The 16,669-nt window shown below is 44.0% G+C and overlaps 1 protein-coding gene across 1 annotated transcript in view; it reads left to right on the top strand.

Moving 5' to 3' along the window:
* The window catches only part of UBAC2 (UBA domain containing 2), a 171,732-nt gene that overhangs the window by 118,599 nt on the left and 36,464 nt on the right, over positions 1 to 16,669 (top strand). Inside the window, exon 7 of the mRNA XM_018056404.1 lies at positions 11,143 to 11,388. Coding sequence (XP_017911893.1) covers positions 11,143 to 11,388 — 246 coding nt within the window. The remainder of the gene's footprint in view (positions 1 to 11,142; positions 11,389 to 16,669) is intronic.

Here is a 16,669-nt window from a genome sequence, read left to right as displayed (position 1 = left end):
GCATGTGATTTTTAATATATTCATTATGTGTGTGCTTAGTCACTCAAGTCGTGCTGACTTTTTGTGAACCCCATGGACAGTAGCCCGCCAGGCTCCTCTGTCCATGAGATTATCCAGGCAAGAATACTAGAATGAGTTGCCATTCCCTTCTCCAGGGATCGAACTGGGGTCTCTTGCATCGCAGGCAGATTCTTTACTGTCTGAGCCACCAGGGAAGTTGGCATATTTATTATAAATGATAGCATAACTTATTATTGAAAAGTCTTCTTATGTTAGTTTATGTTAGCTGGAAATATTTTCAAGATACCAGAAGTTTTTTGTTGCTAAAGACTGGTTTCATTCTGTGAAAATCTCACCTCTTTTATAAAATTTAAGATGAGAAGTATATATCTAGAAATTTCAGTCTTCCTAGATCTTGACGTTTACTTTTTTATGAAAAATTTTTTCATTTGTTTATTAAAGTATTACAATACAATAAAATGTACCAACTTTAAGTGTACAGTTTGGTGAATTTGGGTACTTGTATACTGTTTTACAGCTACTACAACAATCAAGATAGAAAACAGTCTCCTCTCCCTAAACTTTTTTTTTTTTTTTCATTCCTTTTGCTCTGTCCTCTCACCCACCTGCCATCCCCAGATAACCACTGGTTTCTTTATGTCACCACAGTTTTGCCTTTTCTAGAATCTCATATAATTTGAATCATGTAGTATGAAGTCTTTTATGTTCTACTTATTTCACTTAACATGATGTTTTTGAAATCCATTTACCTTTGATTACTGTTTCATTCCTTGTTACTGTAAATATCAATCCCTGGTATGTTACACCACAATGTTTGTCTGTTCATTAGTTGGTGAATATTTGGGTTATATCCAGGTTCGATTGTGAGTAGTGTTGCTATGAAAATCTGTGTATGCATTTCTGTGTGGACATATGTTTTTATTTCTCTTGGGTAAATACCTAGAAGTAGAATTGCTTGAATTCATCATTTGAAAAACATATGGCACCATATTATTTTACAAGGTTACTATACCATTTTGCATTTCCACCATCAATATGTGAACATTCTAATATCACCATCTCCTTGGCAGCACTTGGCATTGTTAGCCATTTTAATTTTAGTCATTCTAGTTGGGGTGCAGTTATATCTTGTGGTTTTAATTTGTGTTTCTCTGATGACTAGTGATTTGAGCATCTTTTCTTGTGCCCATTTTATATTCTGGGTATAAGCCCTTTGTTGAATATATTTTATAAAAAGTTTATGCCAGTCTGTGGCTTGCTTCTTTGTTTCCTAAACTATTTCTTTCAATAAGGAAATGTTTTAAACTCAATTAATTCAGTGTTTCAGTTTTTAAAATAGTTTGTGCTTTTGATATCTTATTTAACAAATACTTGCTAATCTGATGCCACAAACATTTTGTCCTGTGTTTTCATCTAAAATGTAATAGTTTTTGCTATTACATTGAGGTCTGAGATCCAATTTGAGTATAATTTTTGTGAAGTTAAGGATTGAGATGTATTTTTTCCATACAGATGTCTAGCATTATTCCATCAATGTTTGTCAAAAAGACTTCTCCTTGGCATATTACCCTGGCTCCTTTATTGAGAGTCAGTTGACCAGTGTGGGTCTGTTTCTTGACTTTCTTTTCTATTTCAGTGATTTATATGTGTATTCTTATGCCAATACCACTTTGAGTACTGTTCAGTATGGTAAGTCTTAAAATCAGGTAACGCAAGTATTTCAGCTTTGTTCATCTTTTTTCAAAGCTGGTTAATCTATTTTAGAAACTTTGATTTTCCATATGTACTTTTAAGTTAGCTTGTGATTTTCTTCAAAAAAGAAAAGTTAAAATTTAACCTGAGATTGCACTGAAACTATAGATCAATGAAGGAAAGATTGCCATTTTGATGATTTTAAAAATATGGCCACAAATTATTTTGTATTTCAAGAAATGGAACCCTCTTCTAGAATGTGAGCTCTACTCAGCGATTCACTTACAATGAATAGAAAATGGCAGAGATGATGGAGTGTGACTTCAAAGGGTCGATCACAAAAGACATATTGCTTCCATATTGTTCTCTCTCAGATCATTCATTCTGGGGGAAGCCAGCTGCCATGTCACAAGGGTCCTGAAGCAGCCCTGTGGAGAGGTCTACATGGCAAAGAACAATGGCATCCTGGCAGCAGTCAGCACTAATCTCCCAGTTGGGTTTTGAGCTACCTTAGAAGCTGATCCTTCAACCCCAGTCGAGACTTCAGATGAACATAGGTAGGATGACATCTTGAATGCAGCCTCATGAGAGACCTTGAGCCACACCACCCAACTAAGCAGTCCCTAGATTTCTGACCACATAAACTGTATGTATATTAAATGCATATTGTTTTAAGTTACTGCGTCTGGGATAATTTCTTATTCAGTAATGTGTAACTAGTACAACTATTTTAATAATATTGGGTCTTCCAATTCATAAACATAGTATGTGTCTACTATGTAATTTTTTAATTTAAAAATTTTCAATGTATAGGCCCTATACATCTTTCATTAAATGTATTTCTAATAATTTGTGAGATTTTGATGCTATTTTAAATGGAGTTTTGTCTCAAATGTTTGTTGCTAGTACATGGAATGCAGTTGGTTTCTATATATTGCTATTGTATCCTCTAGGATACAATAGCTATTTATTTATTTATTTCTGGTAGCTTTTCTGTGGATTCTTTAGGGTTTCCTACATATTAATATATGATCAAGTTATCAGGAAATATATTTGGTTTATATGTTTTCTTTCTTCCTTTCTGATCTGTGCATTTTATTTTTCTTGCCTTACTGCACTAGCTAAAACCTCTAATATAGTGTTAAATAAGAGTGGTGAATAGACATCCTTGTCTTGTTCCTGGTCTTAGAAAGGATTGAGTTTTTCCCTGTTGAATCTTTGTCTGTAAATGCATAAGTTATTCTTGATATTTAAATTCATTTTTATTATTTTTAGTCCAATGTAAGAAACAAATTTTAACATAAACCTATTTACTTCTTAATTTTAATTTTTTGAATCAGTTTATGAAAGTGAATATAATTATAAAAGGGGACAGTCTCCTTGTTGAAAGGGATATTAAAAGGTATTTACCTTTTAGTGTTTGATTAAGGCTTTTTGCCATGTACTAGAAACTCTAGCTGCCTCCCAGTGTATTTTTTCCTTATTAATGGAACCTTCATCTTATTAGAGGCAGCAGGACCTCCAACTAAAAGATCACATGTTCCAGTTGCCTTTGTATCTAGGTCTAGCTGTCAAGCTAAATCTTGGCATGCTGGCCAGTGAACTACAAGCATACTTATTGGCAGGACTTCCAGGAAGTCTCCTGAAAGTAGACTTTTGTCATTTTGTTCTTCCTCATTTTCTTCTCCCCACTGCCTGGAATGCAGCTAAGATGGCTGGAGCATTTCTAACATGAGAGAGAAGTAAATTTCTGTTGTATTTAAACCACTGGAATTGACAGAAAACCTCATCCTCTTGATGCATGGTTTACTGAAAGGAAAAGCTTAGAGCAGCTTTCTAAGACAGTTTCTTAAAAACAAATAACCTATTATTAGTTCAGTTAATTCTGTTCCTCTTCTAATTCAAATTCCCAAGAGTCAGAAGGATACCCAGTGTTTTAAATAGATAGTTCAAAATAATAATGAAAATGAAAAAAGAGCTATGGGAAATTCATCTGAATCAGTTTTGTACTTGACAAAGAACAGGATAGCAAGATTCTTTCAATAAGTGCTAAAGCCACTTGATTCTGTCATGGAAAGGACAGTCATTTCATAATTAATCACACATGGCACAGATAATTTTGGGCATTTCTGATTTGTGTACATATTCTTTGCATAATCCAATAAGGAGTTTCCTTCCTTCTTTATTTAGCATTTTCAGTGAAGAAGAAGGAGTAGGAAAATGGACCGTTCTTTAGAGCAGGAATTTTCTTTGTTTTGCTCCTGCCTTTAGAACACAGCCTAGCACATAATAGAAGTTCAGTAAACATGCACTGAATGAATAAATGAGGCCTCAGTGGGCCTGCTTTCTTCAAGTTGTGAGTGAATATGCAGTCTGTGTGAAGGGGTCCAGGTATCAGGGGACGTCTCTCCCCCTGTCTCATCTTTATCTCGAGACAGTCATGCTTTCCTCCAGGATGACGGCCCCTGTGTTTGTCCTGCTGTCCCGCTAGATAAATTTCTCGCGTGCTGGGACCTTGGTTTGCCAGGACCGTGGCAATGTAGTTTGCTACGTGGGTCTCTGTTCAGCCGTAGTTGGCTGGAGAAAGAGATCAGTAGAAACCTGCGTGTTGGTGCCATGTCATGGTTTCTCACCTTTGTGGCTGTGGCTTCATGCTAACACTAAACAAGACCAGAGGACAGTTGAGGTTTACTCACTGTAATCAAGAGAGTTTCGCATGGTTCCATCCAGCAAATTAAATTCTTTATCCCCTTTGGCCCAGACTTACAACTGCAAGAGAATCCAGAATGCTCTCTGGTTGCCTGACCCCTGGGGCCCTCTTGCTGGCCAGGATTCCCAGCTCCTGTCGCTTGAATGTTCTGGTTCTGGGTGTACCCGGCCTTCACAGACACAGCCCACATGTTCCTTCCCACTGTATCTGAACATCCTAGACCTGTCTCCCAGCCCGCCCAAGACCCCTGCCACTGCTTCACCCCTTGTCATTGGGTCTCTCAGCTTGATCTGGGGCTTCTGGGCTCTGTGGGCCTGCCAGACCCCTCTGTTAGAATTTCCCCTGGCCTCTTGACATGCAAATCCTAGCAGATGGTCTGTTTTTAATGCCTGTTTTTTTCCACAAACGCTATGAGGTTTCAACCAAATTCTTATTCAGAAGTCCCAATATAAGGGGTTCATGAGATAATGAAAATGAAAGTTAAAAGTAAGGTGTAAGTTAGTATAATGAATAAGTATTATTTGTAATTCATAATAATACTCTCTCTAGGCTTTTGGTAGTAATGAGGTATAACTTAGGTAAAGTTTACTGTGCTTATCTTATCCCCCATCTTCTCCTAGAATAGAGTGATATGATTATCACATATTTATAGGAAACTAAATTCTTAAACCTCTTTATATTTTAATCAATAGTCAATCTAAGAAAGAAATGGGAAATTTTATCTGAGCCAACCTGAGGATTATAACCCAGGACAGTCTCTCAGGGAGCTCTGAGAACTGTTTGCAGAGGGAAGGAGGTGACCAGAACATATGTGATGTTGACAAAAGGGTGCATGCAATCAGGAACACATCTTGGCAGAAGGTTGCTGCTGTTTGCAAGGAACAGATAGCTTAGTTAATGATTTTAGTGCTTTTCTAAGTGTGGGAAAATGCCAGACCCTAAGTTTATGACATTTCTCCTGAAATATCTAGCTGTCTGAGGGCCAGCTCTGTCAGTTTTCCCAGAGCACAGAGTGCCTCACCCTGAACTTTGTTTTGAGTTCCTCTCAGAGTGTGCTATAGGTCAGCGACTGCAGTGGCTGGTGATTTGATTCTTAGAGAACTGGATGGTGGGCAGCTTTCTTCATTCTCTCTCTTCCCTTTCAGTCGTAATACTCACTAAGGCTTGGGAGACATTTCGTCACCAGCTTTCCCCAGTGCTCTTAGGAATGCTCATTCCCAGGTCAGGAGGATTTCATCATTAGGCTACTCAGTGCTGTTACTGGACTAGGCCTTGTTCACAGTAGCCACAAGCCTCTGAAGCACCCGTCTTACTAGTGTGTTATGGTCTACGAAATGGTTCCCTCTTGTTGCTTCTTCCCTTACCTGGAGTCACACTGTTGGCTCTTAGAGGAGATGCTTTTGGTCAGTTGTTTCACGTCGCCTAGTCATCATTTATTTTACACAGATTTGGTGATGCAAATAACAATAATCTTGTAAAATAGTCAAAATATAAGTAAAATAAGGTCATAAGTATTTAAGCTATGAATTTCCATTCCGTGTGGCCCAGTATCTCCCCAGGTCATCTGACCAGTCTGTTCTGCATCACTGTCTATCTTTGAGGAGAATGATGTCTTGGCTTTGTTGACCTAAGGTGTCTACACGTACAAGGTATGTGAGGGTCATCGTGACCCCCCACAGGATTGAGTAAAGGGTGTTATCATCTACGGAGTTGCCCAGGCGCCAGAAGGAGAAAGATTGATCTTTGTGGTGGAGCAGGAATTTTTGCCGTTGCGGAGGGCTGGGTAACCACATGGCAAAGATGCAGGGGAAACAACGAAATGGGCAGAGAAAACTTTGTTTTAATTTTTCTTGTCTTACCTTAACATACAAATTTTTATTTCATTGCCCAAAACATTTTACAGTAGCGCTTTACTTATTTGATGACTTGAGGTTGTGCTGAGGTACCAGAGGCGTGAACCAGTGGATTCTATGTTTTTGTCATATGGAAAGTATGAAGTTAGCACCAAAAAAGTGTGTCCTTTGGCACCGTTCCAATTTCCTTTAAAAGAATCTAAGATGACATATATTTTGGACTGTTCACTCACCATTCTCCCAGCAGGCATTCTTCTAGGTGCAGAGGCCATGAAGTGATCAAAATCAACCAGAATTCTTCCCCTTCCAGAGCATACATATATTCAGATAAGTGAGCCTTAGAATAGAGCTTTACGCCAATGAGCACACTTTATCCCTGCCAGAATTTGCAGTCATGCATTTGTTTATTGCTGAGTAGAATGTACTAATTCTTCAAAGGCTGTCCCTCCTAAAATTGAACACATGATTTCATAGTTGTATATGTAATGGTGGGTGGATAGATACGGGCAAGAGAATAAAAATCTTTAGCCTTCCTCAATTCCTTAAAGGAATCTCTGACCTACCCTTCCCATTAAGAACCACCCCCCGCCTTACTAAATTGTGAGCTCCTTAAGTACAGGCAACAATTGTACATTGTCATTACTTTTTTCCTTATTTCTTGAAGACATATGATTGCATAAAGTGTGAATAACACAGTTATGTGAGTTCATAATGTATTAGGACAGAAAAGTATCACAGTGAATGCGGGTAATGTTAAATGGAACTCTCCTCTCATAAGTTTCCTTTATTTTACTTGAAGTATTTTGGTATTAATTCTAAGCACCTGTGTGTGTATTGAAATCCCTAGAGCAAACACAAGAAAAAATATGAGATGTTGCTTTAAAAATTCCATTGAACAAATTAAGATGAAATACTGAAAAGTATTTGCTTAATGCAAAAGGAAATAAGAAAGTAGGAGCAAAGAACAAAAAACAGTTGAGATAGAACCAAACAGCAAAATTCATCTGTATCAAGGTAAATATATTAAGTGTGAACAGGCAAAGATGCTAATCAAAAGGCAGAGATTGTCAGACTGCATTTAAAAATGAGAAACTGCCGTATGCTGTCAACACGCTTTAAACGCTTTAAACGCAGACGCACACACACACAAAAGGCTAAAAGTAAAAGGATGAAGAAAGATTAATATGGAAATAGAAATCTGAAGTGGCCATATTAATCTAAGACAAAATAGACTTTTTTGTGAGTATTACTGAAAACAAAGAAGGAGACTTTATTGTGATAAAAGGGTCTATGTATGTGTGCCTGATAACAGCTTCCACATAACACAAACATGTTCCAAATACTTGGGGTTAGAACTATGGGCAAATGGATAAATTCACCATCACAGTTGGATACTTTGAGACAAAAAAAAAATTTAAATTTTTTACATAATTAAAATCTCACAGTGATTTGTTCAGATTTGTTTGCACAGTTCGTGACATTTATGACAACATTTTGCTGTCTTCAGCTGAATCACTGCTTTTGCTGTTGCACAATTCCATTTTCCATCTTCCTTTTTACTCAGACCTTCAGAAAAGGAATCCTTACTTCCTCGCCCCCTTCTTGTAACTTTTAGCCTACTGTAGCTTTTAAATTATGAAGTAGATAAATGTATGTTTTCTTTTATAATCTAGGGTTTATGTTTCTTACTTAAAAATCCTTTCTCATCCCAGTGCCAAAAAGATGTTCCTTCTATATTTGCGCAGAAAGATGTGCAGTTTCGTAAATTACGTCTGTGTCCTTAACCCATTGGGAGGTTCTGTGTGGTATCAGGCAGAGAGAGCTGGTTTGACTTCTTCCTTCTGTGTGCCCCGTGTGTTCTTTTCGTGTGTGACATACCCATTTCTGCTGTGTACCAGGTGCCTTGTGTCTCTGCCCTTGTTCTTTATATCAGTTTGAGACACTAGATAAAGACCTGGGGCTTCCCAGGTGGCACTAGTGGTAAAGAACCTGCCTGGCAGTGCAGGAGATGAGAGATGCAGCTTCAATCCCTGGGTCGGAAAGATCTCCTGGAGAAGGGCACAGCTCCAGTATTCTTGCCTGGAGAATCCCATGGACAGAGGAGTCTGGTGGGGTCATAGCGTCACAGAGAGTTGGACATGACTGAAGCAACTTAACACACACACACCCATAAAGACCACCTTGTTTTGCTTACTCAAACTTCATAGCATACTTTATAATCTGATAGGCCTCAGTATGCTTTCCTGAAATTACCTCATCTGTCCTGTACCCTTTATTCTTTATTTTTAAATCATTTTATCGTGATATGTAACACACACCAAAGTGTCCATAAACTCTTTAAGTGTCATGAAGCCAAACAAATCACGATGAAATGAGCATGTATGGATTTATTGGCTGGGAAGTACATCTAGTCAGGCCTACATCCTGCTGAAAGATTACCAGTAATCACAAAGGGCAGAATCTCAAGTTCATTTTAGTACTTCTCTTTATACATGAAGGTGCAGGAATCTGAGGTCATTGAAAGTACTTCCTGAGCTGTGCATCTGACCGTCTAGGGACCTGTTTATCGGAAGCAAATGGTGCCTCCTCCTACGTTTTCATCCTGAACTTTCCCCAGGGCACACCGTCCGTGCGTGACTACCATGGGTTGTGACTTCACCCTTGTGTAGTGAGCTGTTTTGTTCTTTTTTTTTGTTCATGCTTTTAAGGATTTCTTTCTGACTCTCATGGAGCTAGATGTACATTTCATTTTATTATCTTTCTTGGGACTCTTACACTTTCAGTTTCTTTGTTCATCCTGGAAAACTCGTTATTATCTCTTGAAACAAAGTCTTCTTCTTCATATATTTCCTCTGTGGTCTTCTTTTGGAAGCTCCGAAGACATCCATGGAAGGCCTCTGTGTCTGTCTGGAACCCCCACCATGTGCAGCCCAGGCGCCCCCCCGAGGGGCTGCCCTGCCCTCGCCAGAGCCTCCCCGACGCAGGCCATGCTGAGCCCTCTCCTCCTCCCTGCAGAGGAGACGGGTTGCTTCTTGCACTGACTCCTCTGATCCTCCCCTTCACTTGCACCTTCCCTCTCCTACCTGTGGATTTACCCTTCCTCGCGACTGCCAAGTGTGTTTTCCGTTTTGTTGGTGTGGTTGAGGATTGCAGATGCTCTCTCATTGCACTGAATCTGAAGCTTGTTTCTGTTTTCGTTTTCTTTGTTGTTTTGTACAGTTCACGCAGGAAGTAGCATGGAAATTATTTGAAATCAGAAATCCTTTTCCATTCGCCCTTTAGCCTCCTCCAGTCTGTCTGTTGCTTCTACCACTGCACCAGAGTTGGTTAATTTTGCCAAATCCAACGGTAATTTTCTTCTCTCACGTCTTACGTGAACTCTGGGCTGCATTAGACATGGCTATTTCCATCGTAAAACACTGTTCTCTTGGCTTCAGCAGTACTAAACTCTCCTAGTTTTCCTTCTTACTTGCAGCCCCTTCTTAGATTGCTTTACCGGCTTCTCCTACTCTGTCCATCCACAAAATCCTGGTGTATCCCAGGTTCAGTCCAAAGTCCTCTTCTCTCCTCTGTAGTGTTCCCTCACCCTCCTATTATCTCTCCTAGTTCTCATGCTTTAGATATAGTCTGATACCACTGACTCTCAGATCTTTCTCTCTGCTAACCTTTCCCTTGAGTTCCAGAATTTTATATCCAACAACCCACTTGACAGCTCCACCGGGATTTCTCATAGATACTCCTGAGTTCATTCTTGCATTACCTTTGCCGTTTTTTCTGCCTGAAAGGTTCTTCCTCCAGTTCATCAAATCACTGGCACCTCGTTATCCTTAAAAATTCTGCTCAAGTGTCACTTCCACCTGAGCTAAAGGAGATCCCTGCTGCAAGTCACCTTATTGTAATTCCTTCATAGATCTTATCCGGAATCATTTTATATGTTTGCTTGTTTATTGTCTGATCTCCGTATTGACCATGACTGTCAGAGTAGGGCTTTATGTATCTTGTCTTCTGCTCTGTTTAAAGTGCCTAGATCAGCACCTGGTATATAGCAAATTCTCAATAGATTTTTGCCTAATTAGGTAATTTTATTAATAAAATATTAAAGTGTACTTTTCTCTTACTAGAAAGTTATCAAACCTGCGCTGATTTTATATGAATAACTTCTTATCCTAAGAATCAGATTCACAAAATTGAAGATTTCTAACAAAGGAATAGCCATTCTCATGATTACCTAGAAAACCACAGGGACTCTTTAGATTCCTCTTACCATGTAACTTGCCTTAAAGATGAGAAATAGTAAGCAGAACTATTCATTGCTAACTATTGGAAAGGATTTCTAAATCTAGGACAAATCAATACTTGATAAATTTATTAAAATACTATACACATTTTAGATCATCTTTATTTTCTGATAAAGGTGTGCCTGGGTCACATCACTGACTGTCAGGGTTGTTTTATGCCAGTATCTCTCTCTGATGGCCTTCTGCCAATAAAAGTAACCGCAAAGTTAGTACAGTGTGAAAGTGTCTTGATAATCAGATATTTTATGGCTTGTTTTTTTCTGAAAGACAACATTGTTTTTAAGTATGGTGCCAGTGCTTCCGAGTGTTGAATAGGTAGGATTTTGCTGTCTCTTCTAGCTTACTAAAAACACGTTTGTTTACTCAGGAGATTCAGTTTTCTGTTGGTTTGGTTTGTCCTGCTTAGTATCCCGCAACTTGGTAGGCATTCTGATTTTCACCTAACCATGCGAAAATGAAGGAAAAAACACCACCTAGAGTATTTTACGGTCACTGATTTCTGTGTCAAATATGTTCCCTAAAAATTGTATGACCGGTCAACAATGCAGTTGGACTCTTTCTCTTCTAGGTTTCTGGGATCTGCTACAACAGCAGAATGCTACAAGTCCACGAGGTGCTGTGTGTGCCCAGTTGGATGGCCAAGTTCTGCGCTTGGACCCTGGAGCCCCTCTTCTCATCCTCGGAGCCCACCAGCGAGGCCAGGATCGGGATGGGAGCCACCGTGGACATCCAGAGGCAGCAGAGGGTGGAGCTGCTGGACAGGCAGCTGATGCTGTCACAGTTTGCACAAGTGAGGCGGCAAAGACAGCAGCAGGTAAACGATCACAATCACAATGGAAAGTTGAGAAGTACTCAGGGGCCTGCGTAAACGTCTCCTCTGAGACTGTACATGTGGTCGAAACCATGTGTCAGTCCTCTGCGTTGTGTCTTGGATATCTTGACATGTTTCCAATGTCTCTGATTGGGGCTATTGTTAGTGTTTTCTTTGGAAGGTTAAAAAAAAAAGTAAGTTGCCACTGAAAGACTGGTCAAACTGGACATTCTCGCTCCACTTCCAACAGATAAGCTTGATTTCTTAGAGAAACACCAACCTAGTTAACAAGACAGAATATTTATCTGTTTTTATCATCTTGTAAAAGCCACAGTGTCTTCCTGTTAAAATGCTTATTATTGTGTGCTCTGGAGTAAAGAGCAGATATCAAACTTCTTGATTTTCCTTGGTTGAAATGGAGAGACTGTGAAGGTAATAGAAGTTCAAGGAAACAACCAACAAGTCAGTCAGATAAGTGCTGGGTTTTCTCAGCCTTGTCATTAATCATCAGGAAATATCGAGCACTTACCCAAAACACGGCTCCGTCCGAACAACAACGTGATACCACACTGGTGTTCCCAGGGTTACTCTCAATCAAGCTGATCCTTCTTGGGCACTTCCGTGATCAAGCACGCTGGGCTTGTCATTTCCCGTCTCCATCCCCTTTACCCTCTGGGGTATGAGAGAGAGCTCTGTTCTCTCCCACATCACCTGCCTGCATTGCGTGTGAGAAGTTGGTCTTTATTGCATGTGGTCTGGAAAGTGATGTCAGGTGTGACATCCTTGGACGTCTGTGGAGAGCTGGGTCCCAGAATTTCCATCTGGGGTGGGGAGAAGGGGTTCCCTTATCAGTGGGCCAGGTCTGCAGGTGACAGAGAGGGAAGTGAAGGCTGGTCCCTGCAGATGTATTTGAATTTGAGGTGACTCCAGAATGTACAGTAAAGGAAGTTGATGCGTGGGGAGACAGACGCGGCTTCTGGAGAGATCAGGGCTGCAGGTGTGGCTCCTAGAGTCCGTGTGTAGGGTTGGGAGGTGAACCCAATAGGTCAGGGGTCCCCACCTCTGGGATCTCATGCCTGATGATCTGAGGTGTAGCCAATGTGATAATAATAGAAAATGCACAGCGGATGGAATGTCCTGGAACCATCACCCCCACCCCCGATTTGTCTTCTGTGAAATCAGTCCCTGGTGCCAATGAGGGCAGGGACCACTGCAGAGGATCACACCTGGGATGAAACGTAGGCGGTAGACTCAGCTTGTATTTAGCAGGAGGAAGAGGGGAAATTCTTTGAGGAAATGGATGGAAGAATGGTAAGGATGAGGACTCAGAATAATCAGCGTCCAGAGTGATAATGAGTATAAATACTTTCCAATAGCCTGGACAGAGCTGAGAGGGAGAATAAGAAGTAGTGTATGATCTGAGATGGCTGGTTCAGCTAACAAGAGATTCAGTGGCAGCACCATCCCATCAGCACAGACAAGGAGAAGTGCATTGACTGGGGTGCCCGTGGGCTGCCTGAGAGGGGGTTCCCCAGTAGGCAGCTGTGGTCTTGTGCTCATGAGCAAAACGGGAGGTTGTGTTTCTGAAGCTGGCGTCCCCAGCAGATTCTCACATGCAGAGCTGATCGGACAGCACTGTTGGGATGAGCACAGCGTTGGGCGGGTGGTGGTGAAAGACAGAGGGGGCCTTTGAGCACCAGTCACAAGGAAGGTCTGAGAGCTAATCTTACGGCTCAGGAGCCCTGGCGTTGACAGAGTGTCTGCCAAAGTGTCTCCAGTCCAGACAGACGCAGGGGTGGACTGCGGGTCTTGAGAGCTGGACGCCATCCACAGAGTGGTGCCCCTTGAGAACTGCACCCCCCACAGCTGGAAGACTGAGTGCCCGCCCCTCACGCTGCTGGGAGCTTCTTGTTTCACCCAGGTTCCCGGAGCAGCTCCTGCAGGGTGGCAGGGGTGCTCTTCCCAGGGGACACCTTAAGCAGAAGGTCCGCAGGACTGACCGCCTCCCCTTCTGTGGCAGCTGGCCTCGAGGGCACCCCGGTGACCAGCCCCTCCTCTGTGGTCCGCTTGAGAGTCCCGGCCCCACCTGGAAGGTGACTGGATGACGAGACAGGTGCACTCAGCCCTGTGGGGTCTTGGTCCCCGGTCCCCCCGTCCTTCCTGGGCTGTGTCTGCCACACATACGTGTCCGCTAGAACATGAGTGAGGAGGTTTAGGAGATGCCCTTGCAGGTCACCTGAGCGCCACACTGGGTCTACCCTCCCACCTTGTGTGCCCTTGGCTGAATTTTTCCTAATGATCAGGGTTAATTACTCCTGCAGGATAATGACTCCTTCCCTTGCCTTTTTTTTGGTCAGAAGAGCCCAAACTGACGGGACCACAGTGGTCACTTAAGACGTAGCAGTGTTCTTGCTTTGTCCCCACTGGAAGCTCCTTTCCTGTAAGCCAGGCTCTGTAAACCAGGGAGTCCAGAGTCATGGGACAGGGAGCCCAGACGCCCCGAGTAAGTCACCAGGAGGGTGGATCGTCAGGGCCCCTCTCCTCCCACCTCTGGTTGCCAGGAGCCGTGTGCTCCGCCTCCTGGGCACACAGCGCCCGAATGACAGTCGTTGATTTGGGCTGTTCTGCACACTGGAGCCCCAAGCTCCATCCTTGTCAGGTGCCATCTGCAAGTTGGCACCTCTCTCGCCTCACCTGGCTGTCCGTCCGTCTGGCGAGTGGGCAGCCCTGGGTCATGCTGTGAGAGGGTCGCTGTGCCCCTTACTCTGGGCACTGCCCCGCCCTCCCGGCTGGAAGCGGGCCTGTGGTGTGAGAGATGCCATCTGGCACCCTGGTCAGCCCCTCACACAGCCCGCCAGCCCACAGGGAGTGGTGCCATGGGACAGAGAAGGCAGGTGGCCCTGAGACCGGAAAGTGTGTCACTGTCAGGTAGAATGAGCTGCTGCCTGTACCAGTCAGCTCAGGTTGCCCCAGGAGAAGACCAGGGCCTGGGTGGCTTAAACAACAGAAGTTTTCCTCAGTGCTCTGGGGGCTGGAGGTCCAAGATCCACACTGTCAGGGCTGGTTTCTGGCGGGACTCTCCTTGGCTCTCGCGGCCTTTCTTTGGTGCCCGCGTGTTCCTGGTGTGTCTTCTTCCGAGGACGCCAGTCCTGTTGGATTAGGGCCCAATCTTTATGACCTCATTGAACCTTAATTACCTCTTTGAAAGGCTTCCCAGGTGGCCCCAGTGGTAAAGAACCTGCTTGCCAGTGCTGGAGACACAAGAGACCCAGGTTTGATTCCTGGGTTGGGAAGATCCCCTGGAGAAGGAAATAGCAACCCACTCCAGTATTCATGCCTGGGAAATCCCCATGGACAGAGAAGCCTGGCGGGCTACAGTCCATGGAGCTGCAAAGAGGCAGACATGACTGAGCACATGTGTGCTCCTTAAAGGCCTTGTCTACGAGTACGGTTGCACTGGGGGGTCAGGGACTTCAGCATATGAATTTATGGGTTTGGGGGTACATGTTCCAGTCTACAGCAGCGCCCCTTCCTGAGCAGTAAGGGCCCAGCAGAGTCAGCCTGGCTCTCAGGCACGGTCAGTTCTCCTGAATGGGTGGTAGAGTGTCCAGGCTCAGCGCTGCCCTCGCTCACCCTCAGAAGCCAAGTCCACCCTGGAGAGCTGGGCCCACACACAGCCTCCTTCCATCTCGACTGCATAGTTCACGTGCCAGCCCGGGGTGGCCATGTCAGGGGCTGGCCAACGGCCGCCTGCCACGTCGCTCTGTCCCCACTCTTCTGTGCTGGCCGTTCATGGTGAGCATGGGGGCCTGGGTGTCACACTGCCTGCCTGCTCCTGCCAGACCACATGCCTCTGCCCAGGCTTCCTCATCCCCTACCTTCCCGTCCCCTGGCCATGCAGGCGAGCCCTTCACCACGTCCAGTGAGTCCATAGATGTTCTTCCTTCAGGCCACCACTCTTTCCACACGGAGTACACGGCCAAATGCACTGCCCAGGGTCTCCCCGTTGGGAGTACTTGTCCCCGTCCCTGTCTTTTCAGGGTGACCCCCAGCTGGAGCTGTAGTGTAGCCATGGTCTGCTTTCAGCTTTCACTTGTGTACCGAGCCAATCCATGAACCGAATTTGGTCACTTGGTCCTAGGAACCCAACCCGGTGTTGCAGGAGGTGTGAACTAGGGCAGAGGTTTTTACGCAACAGGGGTGATGGACACGGTGGTCCAGCAGAGGTTGCCTCCGCAACCCCACTGTACCCCCAGCCTGGCTTCTGCTCACCCTGCACACACGACTTCTGTGGGGCGATGGGTCTTTAGCCCCACCTAACGCTAGAACTTGGTATGTCTCACACTTCTGGCCACCCGCTCACTCCGTACCCATGGTCGGGCACTTCCTGTCCCGAAGGGTCCAGCAGCAGTGTTTTGTGGAGTTTTCTGTAATTCTCTGCTGTGTATGCATGCCCTGGCCCCAGTCCCCAAGGCGTCCGCACCACGGTTGTCCCCCTTGGCTGGCTGCGGACTCCACCTGGGGTCTTTCCCTACCACAGATACTCTGAACATTGTAGCATCTGGTGGGTCGCACAGCCCAGGCACCCATGACTAAACCAGCCCCAGGTCTCCGCCCTCCTCAAAGGGCTTCCAGCGGGCGGCCGTGAAGTGGTGCCCTTTGGTCTGTGACTCCGCCCACTGTTGGGCAGGCTCCCCCACTTTCCGAGGTCAGTCTTGCCCCCAGTTCGGTATGCTAGCCCCTGGAGTCCTCCCACTGGCTTCTCGTTGTGAGGTCTGTTACAGAGAAGAGCACAGAGGGTCCCCAGGCCTGGACTGCCTCGTTCCCTCTGCATTTATTCCCAGCATCTGCCTTGAGAGTCCCAGCTGCTCCCTGCCTGTACCCTGGGCTCAAGGTGCTGGCTTGCCCACTCACGGCTGCTGAGAGGGCTGTAGAACAGGGGCCCAGATGTGTCTGACTCCAGGGCCTCTGCCCTGTCCTTCACTGGGTTTTTCTTTCCTTCTTGGCTTCAGCTGGTAGGAAACTCAATGCTAAGTTTAAGGTTCAGTCAAATTAACTGTTTAAACCCAAAGCTAGTACTCCTGTCTCCATCATCTTTAAAATATCTTTTTGATTGTTTTTGGATCCTTCTGCTTTATTGCAGACCTCCTCAAATGCTATGATTGCATTTACGATAAATTTATTATTTGTTTACAGTCTGTGGGTTTTCAAATGTTTTTGCATAAAACCCAACATTCGTTTGGTCAGAAAGCCATTCATCTCCTAAATACTGTGCGTTAGATTG

This window comes from Capra hircus, chromosome 12, assembly GCF_001704415.2.
Source record: "Capra hircus breed San Clemente chromosome 12, ASM170441v1, whole genome shotgun sequence".
NCBI classification, from domain to species: Eukaryota; Metazoa; Chordata; class Mammalia; order Artiodactyla; family Bovidae; genus Capra; species Capra hircus.
This window is presented reverse-complemented; position numbering and strand designations above follow the sequence as displayed.